Source organism: Pan paniscus, chromosome 10 (assembly GCF_029289425.2).
Source record: "Pan paniscus chromosome 10, NHGRI_mPanPan1-v2.0_pri, whole genome shotgun sequence".
Classification (NCBI taxonomy): Eukaryota; Metazoa; Chordata; class Mammalia; order Primates; family Hominidae; genus Pan; species Pan paniscus.
In genome coordinates, this window is record NC_073259.2 from 110,180,026 (window position 1) to 110,199,410 (window position 19,385).

Below are 19,385 nucleotides of genomic sequence, written 5' to 3' on the forward strand. Positions count from 1 at the left end.
CTATATTTAATTAACAATGAATTATAAAAATAGGTGCTTTGATTTGGGACATTACAGGTCTGGCAAAAAGCAAAAAAAAACCAGGGAGAGCCAAAACCCAACCAGGTCCACTTTGTGGTCCTGATGGTGAAACTGGCCCAACTTCCCCACAGAACTAATGTTCATGGTTTGGAGATAATTACAGAGATTGACTCTCCTGATCTTAAAGCCTGAAAACTTGTATTTGTCTCCTCTGAGTTCCTTTCTCAGGAAACTGACCTTTAGGCCTCCCAGATAGTATAAAGGAACTAAAACTTACCAGATCATTGCATCTGCACAATGAGGCACCAGACCCCTCCTTTGTCATGAGTGGTTCCTTACACCCCACAATTCCTGTCTTTCCACATGTAGTTACATTTCTTCCCTGCTATATAAACCCCTAATTTTAGTGGGTTAGTGAGATGGATTTGAGACTTATCTCCTGTCTCCTCAGCTGCAGCACCTGAATAAAGCCTTCTTCCCTTGCAATACTTGTTGTCTTAGTCACTGGCTTTCTGTGTGGTATGCAACAGGGCCTAGACCAACCCCTTGTGTTTCGGTAACAATGGCAACACGTTAAAAAAAAAAAAATCCCCTCCTATGCTGCATTTGGCACACACATGGTATGATAGGTTGCTAATGCCCAAGTTTTGATATCAGAACTTTGCCCAATTTAGTTCAACATCCCCTGTCTAGGCTAGTCAGCTTCCCTTTGGTTGTCCTGTCAGTCTATCTCCCCAACCATTCTTCACACTTCTTTCACAAGTGGACAAGACAAGGAAAAAAAAAGGGAAAAGGAGGCGAAAGAAAAGGCCTAAGAAACACTGAAGAAATACGTGTCGGCTGTTAGGGGAAAATGTTTCAAGTATGTTAAGGGTGGTCCAAGTGTGCACATGGACATTATGATATATACACACAGTAATGCTCAAACAGCACATTCATAACTCCAAACTGCAAATATAGTATTAATAGAATGCATAAACTGTAATAGACTCACAATGAAATACTACATAGTAATAAATAACTAGATCTACAAGTAGAAACTTGGATGAATCTCATATATATAATGTGAAGTGAACAAAGCAGGACAAAAAAATACATATAGTATTATTATATTCATAAGAAAGTTCATAAGCAGGCAAAATTAAGCTATATTGCTTAAGGATGCATCAATAACTGATAAAACTACAAAAAAAAGCAAGGAGATGATTATCCTAATAAACATGAAACTGATAGCCTTTAAGGGGAAGGAAGAAGGCTGATTGGAGAGGGGCACACTGGCAGCTTCAAGTGTTAGTAATGTCCTATCTCTTGACCTCTGTGATTACATGAATGTTTACTTCATAATAAACATGTTAAAATGCACATATATACTCTGTGATGGTTAATATTAAGTGTCAACTTGCTTGGATTGAAGGATACAAAGTACTGGTTCTGGGTGTATCTGGGTGTTTCTGGGTGTATCTGGGTGTCAAGAGATTAACATCTGAGTCAGTGGAGTGGGAGGGGAAGACCCACCCTCAGGAAGACACACCCATAATGTGGGTGGGCACGATCCAACTGGCTGCCAGCACAACTAGAAAAAACAGACAGATGGAGGTGGAAGGAGATGACTTGCTGAAGTCTTCCAGCTTTCATCTTTCTCCTGTGTTGGATGCTTCCTGCCATTGAACATCAGACTCAAGTTCTTCAGCTTCTGGACTCTTAGGCTTACACCAGTGGTTTGTCAGGGGCTCTTGGGCCTTAGGCCACAGATTGAAGGCTGCAATGTTGGCTTTCCTACTTGTGAGGTTTTGGGACTCAGACTGGCTGCCTTGCTCCTCAGCTTGCAGACGCCTTATTGTGGGACTTCATCTTGTGATCGTGTGAGTCAATACTCCTTAATAAACTCCCCTTCATATATACATCTATCCTATTAGTTCTGTCCCTCTAGAGAACCCTAATACATACTCTATGTGTGTTTAAACATGTATGTTATATTTTATACATGCAAATAAAGGGTAAGAACAACTGTAAAACAAAGCTTATTCTATCTAATTCTTCTCCTTTGAATTTGTCCAATTATTATTTTGGGAATTCACTATTTATTTGCTCATAGGAAACTCTAGACAAATTTGCCACAATAATATCACTCATGTTGAGGGTCTCCTACGGATTTCCTCAGTTATAGCATAATGAAATCATAAAACTTTGTTCAAAACGTCATCTCTAAAACAGATAAAAGCTATTTTGGAAGTTGTTAAAAGAAACATCCCAACTAAAAGGGTTTGTAAAGAGGTATTAATAGCAAAATGAAGCCAAGTTCAGTAAAAATGTCAGCAAACAGAGGAGTTACAGTAATCAAAGAATACTTACTTAAAAAGAAAATTAATAATCTTACTGGGATCTAAATAAAACCAAACAAACAAACCCAGAAAACTTTATGGCCAGCCTTGTGTTGCCTCACTTTTCTTTGAATCCTTGCTGTTTCAGGGATATTTAAGTCCTTCTTTAATTGAACCAGAAAACCTCAGAGAACTGAAATAACATGAACAATGAATTCTCTAGCCACTATGCAAGAAAAGCAAGTAGGGATGGAAAGAGTAGAAAGGCAGGGAGAAAGAGAATTTAAGGCAACTACATGCTAATGATAAGCCATCATGAAGGATTTCTAAATGTAAGATAAAAATTAATGATGATAAGAGAGATGCTGAGTTATACCTTAGTCATGGTGATAGACTACTATTTATTTTAGAATACTATAAAAAAGCAAAGTAAAGAAAGTATAGAGAGTTACTATAGTATAATCACAATTATGTACAAAAATGAAAAGGGTATTGGGAGTATAGGTGGCATTCTTCTCCTTATTTTCTGTGTTTTCTAAATTTTATTAAGCATTTATTATTTTATAATAAAAATAATTTATTTGAAAACAAGATTGTGCCTTCAGGTTGCTCTAAAAATAGTCTAAAATTAATGGCCTGCTAATGTCTTTTGAATTTGTTACTGAATTTGTATAGTTCCAAAAAGGTCTGGAGACAGTTTACCAAAAAATAAGAAAAATCCAACCAAACAAAAACACCAACCAGAAATGATGAAACACAGCAAATTCACTAAAAAGAGGACAGGAAAACAAGTACTAAGCAACAAGGAAAGCATAGAATACAACAGCTGAATATGTAGATTAAAGAGGTATCACAAAACTTAAAACCAAGGGAAGAAGACTGTTTCCACAGCTTTAAAAATTTAAAGAATCAAAGAGACTTGTTCTTGTTTAGGTCTAGATATTGTGACCACTTTCTTTTAATATAAAAGGAAATCAACAGCACACCAGCTGTTGGCAATGACATTATGTGTGCTGACAAAAGCTATTGTGTAGATTACTCAATTAAGTTAGCTAAATATCGGTAAAGGCTTCTAGGAAAAAACATGCAACATCTTCACAACCTATAAGAAATCACACAAAGATTTCTAATAGAAGAAACAAATATACCAAAAAAGCGTCAGCATTATCACTCATCATGGAAATGTCATTGTGGCATCAACCAGAATGGCTAAAATTAAAGACAGGCTGGGCACAGTGGCTCATGCCTGTAATCCTAACACTTTGGGAGGTCAAGGTAGGTGAATTGCTCGAGCCAGGGTGCTCGAGACCAGCCTGGGCAACATTGTGAAACCCCATCACTGCAAAAAATACAAAAAATTAGCCGGGAGTGGTGGTGCATGCCTGTAGTTCCAGCTACTTGGGAGGCTGAGGTGAGAGGGAGGGTTGAGGCTGAGCCAAGGGAGGTTGAGGCTGCAGTAAGCTGTGATTATGGGTCTGGCTGTCAGCCTGGGAGATAGAGTGAGACCATGTACCAAAAAAAAAAAAAAAAAAAAAAAAGAAAGATTGACAATAGCAAATATTGGAGAATAGGCCAGGTATGGTGGCTCATGCTGTCATCCCAGCACTTTGGGAGGCCAAGGCACATGGACTGCCTGAGCTCAGGAGTTTGAGGCCAGCCTGGGCAACAGGCAAATCCCTGTCCCTACAAAAAATACCAAAATTAGCCAGGCATGATGATGGGCGCCTATAGTCCCAGCTACTCAGGAGGAGGCTGAGGTGGGAAGATGGCTTGAGCCTGGGAAGCAGAGATTGCAGTGAGTGGAGATGGTGCCACTGTACTCCAGCCTGGGCAATAGAGCCAGACCTTGTCTCAAAATGAATGAATGAGTGTTGGAGAGTAGGAAGACCACCCTTAGATTATTGGGGAAAAGACAAAATGGTAGAACCACTTTAGAAACTGGCATTTTCTTAAAATGTTAAACATACATCTACCCTGTGACTCAGCAATTCTACTCCTAAATTAAATCATATAACCACCCAAAGCAGTATTCAGCAAAAAATAATAACTAAAGCCTGGAAACTGTATTGGTACCTATTTATAGAAGAATGAATAAACAGACTATGGTCTATTGATACACTGTAATGGAGTACTACTTAAAAAGCACTGGTATACATAACAATGTGGAAAAATTGCAAAAACAAGCCAGACACAAAAGACATTCTGTATGATCCCACTTATATGAAGTTCTAGAATAGGCAAAACTGATTTCTGGTAATAGAAATCAGATCAATGGTTGCTTCTGCAGGGAGTGGGGTACAATGATTAACTGGGAAGAAATATGACGAAACTTTCTTGGGTGACAGAAACAGTGCATGAATAGGGTGTGGGTTGTACAAATATATGTATTTGTCAAAACTGATCAAACTATACCCTTAAGAGCTGAGAATTTCAGAGTATCTAAATTATCCCTTAATTTAAAAAAAACGAAGTTAGCTTAATAGTTGATAACTTTTAGTTCCTAAGTACTGTCTACTAAAAGAAGACACATCTTTTAGATTTGACATCTGTAGAAGGCAAGGCTAGTGTTTTGTAACAGATCTTAAATAACCTAACATATTCTTGCCCCTGTAAAGAGGGCTTCAGCAGGCATTGCTAGGATTTTTTTCTCAGAAAACCATCATTCCTTTTAAACACTTTCACAAAAACTGAAGTCCAAGGACCAGAACTTACAGATTTATATACTGTTGGACAAGAAAATGTGATCTTGGCCTATGGGTGGGGAAGGAAAGCTCATTAATGTCTCAACCAAATTTAGTTATTTTAAGAGTTATACTTTCAATAAAGTTGTAAATTCAGTGAACAATCTGTAAAGACCTTGATTCAGATGAATCTCACGTAAAAGGTTTTGTAGTTTGGCTCAAACACATGGTCAAGGCATCATATTCATGGCTGTATATTTAAATCACAAATTCAGATGATAAGCCTAAATTATTAAGTAGTAGCAAATATCAAAATATCTAATATCTTGGATTGTGGAAAATGGAAATTGAGAAGTATCTATGATCAGACTTCAAATCATGTAACACAATCAAAGTACATTAGTAAGGAATGCATTTGGTACTGTTAAACTTACTTGATTACTGGAGGCAATGAATCAAGTCTAGTCTCTGGGCTCCAAGCTATGCCATCAACCCTGACTCCATGGTGAAATGTTCGAAGTGTTTTATACTGAATGCCTTCAACGTCTGCTTCTTCTTCCTAAGCATACACAGTAAATGTTTTAATAAGTAATGAGAACAAACAATATAATATTCTGTATTTCATTATAATGAATTTATCAGGAGGTTATGTTTATGCTTTTGAAAAGTTCAAAAGCAAATTACATATTAAGATTTAACTAGTTCATTGAATTAAAAAAAAATCCAAAGTTGTCTAAGCCTCACAAAATAACTCTCTAAGGCAACTAGAAACAAATGGTAAACATGTTCTACTTTATCTTAGGAGGCATTTCATAATAAGTTCAATGAAAATGGACTGCTTGGTCAGGCGTGTTGGCTCACGTCTATAATCCCAACACTTTGCGGGGCTGAGGTGGAAGGATTGCTTGAGCTCTGGAGTCTGAGACCAGACTGGGCAACACAGTGAGACCTGTGTCTACGTTATAAAAAAAGAAAACAAAGAAAATGGAATGCTCTAAAGAATCAAGATATTCTAGGTAAATGAATTACCAGAACTGGATTATCTACTAACAATATTAAAAAAATACACTGAACATTCTCACTACATGGAAAATACTTTGGGACCTTATAAAGACCTCAAAGTCTTTATAATCAGTGTCAATGATTTTCATGTAGTGTTACATGTGGCATTATATGTGTGTAAGATGCTACAAATAATTCATCTGAACTATTATTGTTTATGAATAGTGAATATGTAATAAATAATCTGGCTAATTTAGTTTTAGATATTTGATTCTGGGAATAAATGCTTAATAAAGTTGGCTTATTTATCCAGTTCAGCCCTACTAAAATGATTTCAGTTTATCCTTACGGGAAGGTGAGAAAAAAAATCAACTTTAAAAGTCAAGCCATCTGTCGCTGGCAATGGAGACAATAACCTGAAAAGTTCTCCCATTACAACATTGCAAAAATTCAAATACAGACAAGCAAACGACTACCAAGGTATGCAGCTGTTATAAGGGTATCTGCCTACATGCAATGATTTAAAGCTTCAGTTTGCAAGACAGAAGAGACAAATCCTAGTGCCTGCACAAGGAAGGATGCCACATCAGAGATTTCTGCATAGATCCAGGGCCCGATTAAGGGGAAAGCAGGAAAAAACAGACAAACAAAAAGAAAATCCTGCCATGCAAAATACCTACCATGAGTAAGGGAAGGATACTTAGGGGGCCTCAAAAGAATTGCTAATGTTCCTTTTCTTAAACTAAGCAGCAGGTATACAGGGATCCATCTTATTATTCTTTATGCCTTTATGGATAACACATTTTTTATAAGCATTAAAATACTGCTCAGCACCATAGGAAAGGTAAAAAAGAAAATGATAAAAAAATTTTGCAATTTTAAAAATAAGTAAATCATCCTTCTGTTATTTAAATCAATAACTGAACTGGGTCTGAGACTAAAGAAGGCCAAATTTTCGCGACAAATTTGTCCAAGGAATCTTCTGTGCTAACTACAGTTATTCTTTATAAAAGTGTATGGGATTATAAAGTATCAGGGAAAAAATCCAGCAGGTGAAACTTGATATTTAATGAAATACGTATGTCTATATTGATAGGAATTACTTGAAGGCCTGATCTAAGCATTCCATTCACCCAGAATCTAAATGCAAAGTTTTATAATGTATACTCGAATGAAATCCAAGTAGATATACTGATTTTTCCAGGATAGCCTATGGGATCCCAGTAAAGTCATTTCACAAATATACTACACATCTTTCTCTGCATAATTCATATACCCTTTGAAAATAACTTCAAATTTCAGGTGAACTTAAGAGTTAACAGCAAAAAGTTTTTCCATAAATGAAAGAAATACACTTATCAAGGAAAGAAAAACACTGTCAAATTTTACTACTTCGTAATTTGTGTGTATAATAGTTGTATAGCTAACAGCCAGATATGCCAAGACAGCAGCCACTAAACAATTTTAAAATAAGTTTAGGAGCCTAATCATAGCTGACTTCACAGTTTGGATTACAGCTATTTTTCCAAACTTGACAAATCAGTATCCTAAAAATGAAGTTTTTACATGTAAATACACATCATCTTGCTACTGTAACAATATTGTTGACAATCAAGTCCTTTAATTTGTTACCCAAATCACATATGGAATTACTGGGTGGTCATGGGGATAAAGAAATCTCAGGGACTGTATAGCCTGGGTTTTTTGTTTTACCAGTGAAACCTTTTTTCCTGGCAGCACTGTTTGCCACTGAGCCAACTAAAAGGCCAGTGTGTGTGTGTGGTATAGGCAGAGACAAATGCTATTTTGGATTTAGTGTGGGGTATAAGCAGAATTGTATAGGCAGGAAATTAAGATACTTTGGAAAACTTGCTATAATACAAATGATTATACAAGGTTTCGGCATATTTGAGGTTGGGGCAAAGCCAGGTTGATGGAAGGGCTATTATAAGGGTTTGAAACTGGCAGGCCCTCCCACCACACCCATTTAAGGCCAAATACCAATTTCAGTTAGTCAAGACTGTCAAGTTTCTCTAGTTCAATTCTTTCCCCCCAATGCTTGAATCCCTAGGAGAGCATCTGAAAAAAAGAGTTTACACAACCCCTCTCTGAACACTTCCAGTGACAGGGAACTAGCTATTTCTTTGGGAAGTTTATTCAATTGGGGGATAGCTTTAATTATTAGAAGAGTTCTTAACGTTAAGCCAAAATCTGTTTCCATGTAAATTCTACTCATTATTCCACGTTCCATCTCTGGAACCACACCAAGTCAGTCTAACTTAATGATGACAAATATCTGGCCATAGTTGATCTCCTCTAGGTGAAGACACACTAAGCAGCAGATTCAGCCTCAGCCTGAAAGCATTATAAGCAACAACTCTGTCCATTCAAATAGAGATGACAAATAACATAAAATCCATTTACCATTGAGTCTAATACCTCTTTCACAGTTTTAAACATTTAGATACTACCCTGAAATTTGTATTAAAATACATTATCTTCTCTGAATCATAATATACTGCTGAGAACTACAGAGTATTATTATTATATTAAAGATTACTGTCGATTTACAGAGGAAGATGCAGAGAGAACTGTGCTGTCTGATATGGTGGCCACTAGCCACACAGGACCTTATGAAGCACGTGAAATGTGGCTAGTTCTATTTGATACGTGTACACTTTAAAAAGTGTAAAATACATACCAGATTTCTAAGTCTATTCAAGGGGTCTTCATTAGTGAATTGAGGCCTCTAGTAGAACTTGGATGAGAACATTGATTTAGGCAAGCATATATGTTCATGCTCCTCTGCCCTTTAACAAAGGTTTTTATAGCAGTTTTCTTACTGCACTGCTTTATATTTAAATATTTCCTTAAGGATATGGTCCTTGCTTTTTTCATGTCTTGGCACCCAGTATGCACTTAATGAAAATTTGACAAATACACGACACCAGTTAACAGTACTATCATTCAGAAGCTCATATGTCCATCATAATCAAAGGGACAGCATGAGATTCTGAAAAATGCTTTGTTGAAATTCAAATTCACTATATCTACAACGTTTTCTAAACAGCCTTAAAATAAGGATTATCTTTCTGTCAGGAATGTGAAAATCTTTCCACTTAATTTACCTTTACTTAGTTTTCTCTCAAGACAAGAGGCATGAAACTGGGTGCAATGGAACTTGAAGGTTCTAGGACAACAGAATAGTAATGTTTAACAGTGTTTAGCTAGATAAAAAATAACTTCACAGAAAAGCAATAATTTATTTTGAAATGGACTTACTTAATTGTATTTCCAATGTCTGGTGCAGAATATAATTTGTGTTTACTATTGTCCAAATTAATAAAAATCTAATTTTTTCCTTAGTAATCTGGGCACGAGACCTACATTGCTAATCTCACAGGTATGAGGGTAACTGAGACAATACATGTGACCATAAACTATAACAGAACACAAATGTTTATACTAGTTCTTTTTTCTCATGTTAGTCATTTTCCTTCTTTCTCCCATCTTCTCCCTCTCTCATCTTTGCCTCTCTTTTCCTAATTTGTTCTCCACTGACTTTCTCCCTCAACATTTCTTAATCATAAATGAGATAAACATTTTTCAGTGTTTGCGAATACAATCCTATTTGTTATTAATTTTAAAAGTAATGAAGTAAAAATTAGTTTTACCTGTAGGAGGCTGCTTTACTCTTTTGTGCATTGGTGGCTTGCATTAGAGAAATGGTTTTTCCTCAGTCTTTTTCAAGTACGTAACATTGTCTTAATCATATGACTTTCTATGATCCTAAACCATGTCCATGTAAGTCAGGCTAGGGTCATATTTAGTCTAAAAGCTATTAATTTCTACTCCCACCCAAACAGACAGTACGAAATAGGCTAGGAGCTGTCATATTCTACTCAGATGGCAACAAACTGAAACTTTTAATTCATACTTCCTCTTAAATATGACTATATTCCAATTTGTAAAGCTTTATATATTCATTGTGCTATAAAATGCCAAATTGCATTTTTGATGTCAGAATACTGTAAGATACAGAATTGCCGCTGGGCATGGTGGCTCACGCCTGTAATCCCAGCACTTTGGGAGGCTGAGGCGGGCGGATCACGAGGTCAGTTCAAGACCAGCCTGACCAACATGGTGAAACCCCGTCTCTACTAAAAATACAAAAAAGTTAGCTGGGCATGGTGGCACGTGCCTGTAATTCGAGCTACTCAGGAGGCTGAGGCAGGATAATTGCTTGACCTCGGGAGGCAGAGGGTGCAGTGAGCAGAGATCGCACCACTGCACTCCAGCCTGGGTGACAGAGCGAGACTCCGTCTCAAAACAAAACAAAACAAAAACAGAATTGCCTTCTCAGTAAAGGAGGAAATAACATTTATAATAACTATCACTTTAGTGATAATTATTTTAAATCTTTGAAAATTGGACACTTCCAAATTACCGTGCTCATTATAATTTGAGAAATACAGTTCTATTAATAATATTCTGCTAGGCCAGGCAGGGTGGCTCACACCTGTAATCCCAGCACTTGGGAGGCCGAGGTGGGCAAATGACTTGAGGTCAGGAGTTCGAGACCAGTCTGGCCAACATCATGAAACCCCCTACTAAAAATACAAAAATTAGCTGGGTGTGGTGGTGCATGCCTGTAATCCCAGCTACTTGGGAGGCTGAGGCAGGAGAATCAACTGAACCCGGGAGATGAAGGTTATAGTGAGCCGAGGTTGACCTCCAGCCTGGGCGACGAAGCAAAACTCTGTCTGAAAAAAAAATAATAAAAATAATAATAATACTCTGATAGACAAAGGATTAACCAGATAGTCCTGAGGGTTGAACCTTCATTATTCCAAGTCTCTCTTACATGTAAAACTAGCTTTCCTCTGTGAAAACATGGTTTATGTTCACCACAAAGCAATCTTACTTTGGTGATTAAACCTGAGAGTGTTACCACTGCTCATATCAATGACAACTAAAACATACATATGGATTACAATGTTGTCAGATGCCCTCTTGGAATTTTACATATACTAAAATTCAAGCATTAGTTTCCTCATGTTTACAGGAGACGCTAAATATCTTATTCAAGGTCTCATAGCTAGTAAGAAGTAAAGCAGGAGTAAACATGTAGGCATTCCAGTTCTAGAATTCATGCTCTTAATGGCTATGCTTAACTGCCTGCTCAATTAATATGACTCCATACTCTGCATACACTAGATGCACAAAAAGTATGACAGCATACTAATAGGAAAGCTGAATATTATAAAAGCTATAAAATCTCCTGGAAGATTGTTTTTCGGGCTCTCAACATTAGCTGGTTTCGTATGTCAAAGCAGGATGTAGAAAAACCGTAATTAATTGGATCTCATTTATATTGTTTTTTTCCTGTACATACCAATGTTCAGTTAATCATAGCCTTCACTTATCAGAATATTCCATTAATGATCATGAGGCAAAAGTGAAGCCTCATACCATTCTTTTTCACTATCTATATAATGTTTACATAAATCTCAGGCACATATAACTGGGAACATCTTTCTCTATGGATCTTTTCTTTTTTTTTTTTTTTAACATTCAAACTCAATATACTTTCAAAGTTTATATTTGGTTTGTGTAAGTTCTCTTAGTAGTGAAATATGTTCACTGTCATTCGGTGCAGTTTTGTAGACTAACCTGAAACGTACACGTGCCAATGACCACATAATTATTGCCACCATATGCAATTAGGTTTCCTGAATCCCCATTCTCAAAGGGATTAAATTCTACCACATGCACATAATCTTCACAATCCACAGTGTAGGCAGCATTTCTTGAGGCATCTTGCTTCATCTTGTATGTCAAAATTCAAGCAGTTGTGAAAATTAAATAGCCTTCTACTGGACAAGGTCACGAAACTGTGGATTACAGCACAGGTACAATTACAATGGTCAATATGTTAGTCATTCAGCAAATGCATCAAAATAAGGTTGTGGTGTTACAATGAGACAGAAAGCTCAAAAGAAACATTTAAAGTACTTATCAAGGGACAGAAACTGCAGGAAAAATATTAAATCTAGTTATTAATGGTTCCACATTTGCTCCACAGCTCTTTCCCATATCTGTGATTCTAGCAGACAATAACACTGCAAAGTTCTGTTTAGATTATCTAAAACAAATAGTATTTCATCTGAAGATGGAATCATTTTAACAGCAAATGTTAATAAAAATTAATAACTTTTATGAACCACTATTTGTAGGTGCCATATTAAGCATTTTACTGACATGATCACATCTGGTATCTGTACAAATCTAAAGGCAGGTACTACCTCTGGTCTCCATTTTGTAGATGGAGAAACTGAGGCTTCAGTAGGTTAACTAACTTGCCAAGCTCATAAGCAGGGCCAGGATTTGGAAGACTTCATTGTGTGTGGAGAACCAGCGCTAATGAAGAAAAAAACAGCCTCCTGGCTTGAAGGAGACCACAGTTTAGGGATAGTTATGACTCAACGTGAAAAGGGCTATAATATAAACAGATAGAAAATACAGGATCTGTTGTTAAGGAGTACCAAAATGTGTGATATAAAAATAATGTTCAGGGGGTTGGGCGGAGGGAGAGCATCAGGATAAATAGCTAATGCATGTGGAGCTTAATACCTAGGTGATGGGTGTGCAAACCACTATAGCACACGTTTACCTTTGTAATAAACCTGCACGTCCCGCACACGTATCCCGGAACTTAAAAATTAAAATAATAATATTCTTAAAACTAGGCAGAAGACCTTAACCTGTCAGGGACTAGTGTGCACTCTGGAAGTAGCATTCCCACATGAGAATTATGGGTTTTAGAGTTTTTGGTTTTTTAAAAAATTCGACACAAGGGTTGTCCTGAAAACAGCTGGACTCAGTAACAAACATATCAAGCACCTTAAGAGTATCTACTGAGAATGAGTCCCACCTCGAGACGCTTATAAACTAGTAACTTTAGGAATGGACATCAGGGACTGGAGACTTTTGAAGGGTGACCAGCAAGTGTTATGGACACGGAGGCAGAGAGGTATAGAAGTGCAAGAGATTCGAGGTCACGAAATTGTTCCGTCCCCACACCTACTGCTCATTAAAGCAGTGGCCGGGGCCTCACCGTACACGTTGGACAGGACTTGCCCCTGTAAAACTACAACGGCAGAGAAGAAGGGAGGGAACAAGATAAGTCTCTGCAATGAGCCCCGACACCTCTCCCCGGGCCAGGCGAGTTCCTCAAGACCCCGCTCCCACCTCCCGGGGCCCGAGGTGGGAAGGAAAAACTCCCGGGAATAGAGTGGCAAGGCTGGGCGGCCGGCAGAAAAGCATCCCGGCCTCTCGGGCTCCCAGCTCGATACGCACCGCAGAGCGCCGGGAACCGACCAGAGGCAGGCTGGTCTTCCTTGGGGGCTGCCGCGACGCGCTGTGGCTCTGCTTCCGGGTCGGAGGGCGAGCGCAGCGATTGGCTCCCGGGGCCTCCCGCGAGGTTTGAACTGTATTCAGCGGCGACTGCGGCGGCGGCAGGAGGGCATCCCGTCGGGGATCCTTCCGCACACTGAAGAGTACGTCTTCGGGTCTACCCCTAATCACGTAAGTCTCGCGTCTGCCCTACCTGCCCTGTCGCATTTTTAAGTGGTGATTCAGGCTGTGGCTTTTGAGGGTGTTTTGCACTGTAATACCTCGGTCGTAGCAAAGTGCCGTGGGACCGAGGTATTATGGTGCAGTGACTTGACGCTCGAGCCTGGTTGGGCCTGGGGGCTGTAGGCGGAGTTCACAGTATCTAGCGATGGAGCTGGTAGGCCCTGAGGGTTCGTCTGCAGCTTGGAAGACAGGCCCGTAGAGGCCTGCTTAACTTCCATTAGTTAGGCAGGAAACCTGGGTTCTAGTCCCACTATGTACACGGACTCCAATTCCTCAACTTTCTCCTACTCCTGATTAGTTACAGCCTGCCAAGGAACCTTTGGGACTTGCACTCGAACACTGATAATGATGTTGAGTGCAATTTTTAAATTGAGCACCTACTAAATGCCTGGCACTAGGTGGGTTATGTACTTGTTTCACTAACGTCTCATTCTGTGAGGTAGGAATTCCCTTCCTGGTTTTGCAGGTGAAGAAACTTATGCTCATTAGAGATTTTAAATACCGAAGGACTACAGGTCATAAAGGGGGAGCGTGGAAGTGATATCTGACTCGGAAGTGTAGTTCTTTCAACCATTTCACACTGCCTGCCCAGTGACAATTTTCTGTCTCACAGGTTTTGCTCTAGAGCAACCTGGAATCCAATTTTTTAAAAACAAGTGTTATCGCTGCTGCCTTTGGCTACTGTTTTTTTGTATAGTGCAGCCTGCCATTCAGAGTGCTTGCATATTTATTGTCTCATTGACTTCTCACAAGGGACTGGAAGGCAAGTATTTCTGTGTGATGATGCCTCCACCTAGGCAACCACGTGTAAGGCTTATGGCATAGGCTCCCACAGCCAGCTAGCTACAGGAAGAGCTGGGACTAGACCAGGGGTTGGCAAACTGGCTGTGCTGCCTGTTTTTGTGCAGCCAGCTCCTGAGCTAAGAAGGAGTGTTACGTGTTTATATGGTTGGGGGAAAAAATGAAAAGAATAATGTTTTGTGATGTGTAAAAATTACATGAAATTCAAATTTCAGTGTCCATAAAAAAAGTTTTATTGGAGCACAGCTATACTCATTTGTTTGTTTATGTATGTCCATGGCTATTTTCACACTAGAAGGTCAAAGTGAGTAGTTGTGCATGCCTCAAATATTTACTGTTTGTTCCTTTAGAAAAAATTAGCTGATCCCTGAATGAGACTCTTGGCTTTCTGTCACCATAGTAATGCTCTTTTTTTTTTTTTTTTTTTTTTTTTTTTTTAAGACAGAGTCTCACTCTGTCACCTAGGCTGGAGTGCAGTAGTGCTATCTTGGCTCACGGCAACTTCCGCCTCCCTGGTTCAAGCGATTCTCCTGTCTCAGCCTCCCAAGTAGCTGGGGTTAGAGGCACACACCACCACACCCAGCTAATTTTTAGTAGACAGGGTTTCACCATGTTGGCCAGGTTGGTCTCGAACTCCTAACCTTAGGTGAGCCTCGGCTTCCCAAAGTGCTGGGATTACAAGTGTGAACCACCATGCCCAGGCAATGCTCTTTTACTTTTAACTCAAAACAACTTAGAAACTCATAATGCATGATAATAGCTAATGTGCTTTTATACATGCCAGGCACTGTTCTAAAAGCTTTACTTGTGTTTATGTCGTTTACTTGTCATAAAACCCTATGGGATAGGGTTTTCATTTTCATTATGAGGAAGCTGAGGCAGGGAAAGGTGACGTAACTTGGCCAAGATCTCGCAGCCAGTAAGTGGTGGAGCCACATTTCAGAATGGCCTAATTCCCAAGTGAGTCTTCATTCAAATCTCATAATACTACCTTTAAATAATACCAGTAAGTAATTTACTCCTAAAAATGTATTTCAGGCAAAGTGACTATGTCACTGAAGCTGACAGTTCTTCACTTTTTTTTTTCTTTCAAGAGATGAGGGTGATTTTTTGAAGAGAAATACAATTCTTAGCTATTTACTAGGATTTGCATTTATGTAAATAATTAATCTCTAATCTTCTACCTGTATCTTTAAGTTGCATCATAGATTGTGTCTATAATTTAATTATATTGCAAGTGGCATGTATCTTTGCTCTTGATTATACAAACCAAAGTAAACATCTAGGATTCTGTTTATGCCACATAAAAATAGAAGAAAAGGATAGCAGAAGGAGTCAGGAAATGGAATAAGTACAGGAAAATACCCAAAATAAGATGATGGGCATGTGAGTATGTTGAGACTTGAGTACTTAAAGTAGGAAAAAAACTTTTAGCAGGCATGTCTGTAAACTCAGAGAAAGGAATTGGATGCCTTATATAGTCTTGGGTATATGAAACATTGGCACTACCTCAAATTATTTTGAAAGGCTTTTGTGTGCATCAGGAGAAGTTACTTAACATGATGCTTTAAGAACACAGCTTATAGAGTTAGACATATTAAGTTTCTGCTGTTTGTCCACTTACAAGCTGAGTGACGTGGAGGTTATTAGGTAAAATAAGGATAATAACAGACCTGTTTTATTGGACACTTATGACAATCGAGTGAGGTAATCAATATTAAGCTTTTGAAAAGTATCTCCACCAAGTAAGCTCCTAAATATTAGTTATTTTATTGGTTATGTAGTACGGTGTAACAAACCATTTCAAAAGTTAAGGTTTTAAAATAACCATTTCCTTATGATTCTGTGGATCAGCAGTTTGGGTGGGACACTGCTTGGTGATACTCTAGTGGTCATACAGGACACAATTCCTCCAGTAACAGGTTGTGACAACACATGTGAAATGTCTACCAGGGAAGCTTATTAGAGACTTAATGCCCAGGGTTTTTATTGGGGGCTAAATGCAAAGGCATCCACTGTCTGACATGTACCAAAATTCCAGACTCGCAAGTGTTTAGCATAAACTATATTGTTTGTATGAACAGTTTAGCACAGTGAACCACTCTTACTGGAAACACTCCTGAAATCTAAGCTCCCGAACTGGACTCCAGCTTCAAAGGATAGCATTCAGGCCTATTGTATTAGTACTTCTGCACACACCACTTAAGGCCTAAGCTCAGAACTCCCACAGCGTCATTCTTGCCACATTCTATTGGTTAAATCAAGTTACAAGCCTGGTCCAGATTCAAAAGGGTAGAAAAATAGGCCACCTCTTTTGGGACAACGTAGGATGGGAGGAAATTGGCTTTTTAGGGTTTTGTTTTTTTTTTTTTTTTTCCCAATTTATCAGACTTATTACCTATCTCAAAACAAATATATATATTTAAATACAGCTTTAATTAGGTATATTTGTAATTATAAGTTTGCAGTAAATTTGCATGTCTGTTTTTGTGTGAATTTTCAGAATTGAAGGCTACATTTTGTTCTTTCAGAAGGTTTGGCTTAAGAAACCAAAGGGGAGGGAAATATGATTACGCAGAAATTGTATTATTTTGTTTTCCTAAATTTAATTAAAAGCAATCTTGGTAAATATGAAATGACCTCTCATTCACCATATGTTTTTCTCTATCTGTGCTTGCCTATACATGTTAAATGTTAATTTCAGGTTAACATAAGATACTTTAACTTTGTATTCTCTCCTACTTTAAGATAATGGCTGTGTTTAATCAGAAGTCTGTCTTGGATATGATTAAAGAGTTTCGAAAGAATTGGCGTGCTCTTTGTAACTCTGAGAGAACTACTCTATGTGGTGCAGACTCCATGCTCTTGGCATTGCAGCTTTCTATGGCAGAGAACAACAAACAGGTTGGTAAACTATATTTGGGTTAACTTGTTTTTTTAAAGCAAAATTTCATTGCTGCCCATTTGAATAAACTTAAGCTTAAGAATATTAATTTCTTTACATTATGTGCCCTTCTGTGATAATACACCATTTTCACAAATGCCTCTGTGTATCTGTGTCAGAATGTTATGACAGAATTTGAAATGAATTATTTCAAAATTAAGCTCTTATGTATGATTATACACGGGACATGCATATTTGATGTTTAATAGGAAGATTTAGGATAAACATGTAACTATTATTATTGTGGTCAAATTATTTTTATTTAATAAGACTTTTTTCATTCCCTAAACTTTTAAAAACTACTGGCTCTTGTACCCCAATCCTGGAAATTCTTCTAATCTGCACCGAGATACTGGAAACTGCCTTTAAAAAATTTCCACAAAGTGATTCTTACTTAGGTAGCTTGAGCCAAACCAGCGTTTGGATTTAAGCCGTAGATTAAGGGCTAGAGGTGTTCAGATGAGAGAAGGATGAATGTAGGATAGAGTGGTAAGGAAAGGCTTTGTGATATTAGATAGATTTTAGATAAAGGAAGAGAAGGCTGTAGAGGAGGTATGATGAGGAAAGTCAGTTCAGAAGAAGGGTTCAGGGGAATCAAAGTCATGGTATGAACTTGGCAAAGATACTGGCTTGACTAGAGAAGAGGATTTTTGAAGGGTAGAATTAGCTTCATTGGGTCTGTTGGGCTAGATATTGAAATGACATTCTGATGAGTTATTTTAATTTTATATGTCAGTAGTTTCCAGATTTTTAGATTCCATAGACAGTAAAATTTCTAAAAAATTATTAGACACTGACAGATTTTAACCATTTCTCATTTTTGCAAATAAGGCCATTGAGAAAAAATAGTTACTGTATACTATGATCATCATTTTGAAAAAGGAAGAATATTTTAACACTTAAAAATTAAAAAGTATAAAATCTTAAAACAGGGATAGTGTTTTCTACCTGTGAATAGTTGGCAGTTTTGCATATTTAAACAATGCATGTTAAGATAAATTTTGAATCTCTAAAACAATGACAAAATGTTATTTTATTTTATATAGTCAGTCATTTTTTGAACAAATACTGAGTTTTTACTGTGTGTTAGACATCATTGTAAAAATTGGGAATACAGTAATGAAAGAAGTCACTTCTTATGGAGTGAACCTTCTGGGGAGAGATAGCTAGTACTGTAAGATATTTAGTCTTTTAGGACATAATAAATGCTATTAATAATAGTGTTATTAATATGTACATAATAAACATACAGAAAACAATAAAACATGCGACTAAGGAATATGCAGAGTTTGGGGTGAAAGGGTTGTTGGAATTTGAAATAGGGTGGTCAGGGAAGGCCTCACCTGGAAAGTACCATTTGAGCAAAGATTTGAAACAGGGGAGGGCATTAGCCATGGGGATTTTTATGGGAAGGGACTACCGCAGGCAAAGGGAGGAGCAGGTGTAGTGGCCCTGAGGTGGCTCTATGCCTGGATGTTCCAGGAACAGTAAAAAGGCCAGTACAGCTGTCTGAATAAATGTTAATCTCCTTCCCTCCACTAATTACTTTTTTCTCTTTTTCTATTTTTGAGCTTCTACTATAAGCCAGGCATTGTGATATATGTTGGGGTTAAAACGGTGAGCAAAACTAGACTTGACTCCTGCCATCATGAAACATATTACCTAGTAGATAAGGCAGACATTATGTAGAGGATCATACACATACATGTAAACTAATAGCCATAAGAAGAATATGATGCTCAGACACCAGATAATTGACTTCGTCAAAGAGATCAAGCTGAGCCCCTCAGTTGTACTCTTTGGTCTAGAGGCTCTTTTTTACCCTCTCCAGGGAATGAACCTTCAATTTTTTGCCAAGTTAGATGATTATTCTCCCCTACCTCAACAGAAATTAATTATTAGGCAAAAATCAAAGCAAAGATTACCCAGAGAGATAAGCACAATACTGGAATAACTTCTAGAATCACTTCATTGGCA

The 19,385-nt window shown here is 37.9% G+C and overlaps 2 protein-coding genes across 14 annotated transcripts in view; one reads left to right on the forward strand and one right to left on the reverse strand.

Annotated features, from left to right (window-relative positions):
• NUP37 (nucleoporin 37) overlaps positions 1–13,489 on the reverse strand; it is a 45,871-nt gene extending 32,382 nt beyond the window's left edge. Inside the window, exons 1-3 of the mRNA XM_003832576.6 lie at positions 13,385–13,489; positions 11,699–11,919; positions 5,458–5,582 (exon numbers count right to left, since the gene is read on the reverse strand). Coding sequence (XP_003832624.2) covers positions 5,458–5,582; positions 11,699–11,854 — 281 coding nt within the window. The 5' untranslated portion in view covers positions 11,855–11,919; positions 13,385–13,489. The remainder of the gene's footprint in view (positions 1–5,457; positions 5,583–11,698; positions 11,920–13,384) is intronic.
• A 19-nt stretch (positions 13,490–13,508) lies between these two features.
• Positions 13,509–19,385, forward strand: part of PARPBP (PARP1 binding protein) — a 77,319-nt gene continuing 71,442 nt past the window's right edge. For 11 of the 13 annotated variants that reach the window (XR_010108952.1, XM_024931196.4, XM_003832574.7 and 8 more), the window contains exons 1-2: positions 13,509–13,612; positions 17,213–17,368. Coding sequence is in view for 10 of the 13 variants with exons in the window: in XM_024931196.4 (XP_024786964.2) it covers positions 17,216–17,368 (153 nt within the window). In the remaining 3 variants the exon portion in view is untranslated. Of the gene's footprint in view, positions 13,613–17,212; positions 17,369–19,385 lie in introns of those variants that run through there. The other 2 variants (XM_055096047.1, XM_034934351.2) reach the window with 2 other exon arrangements.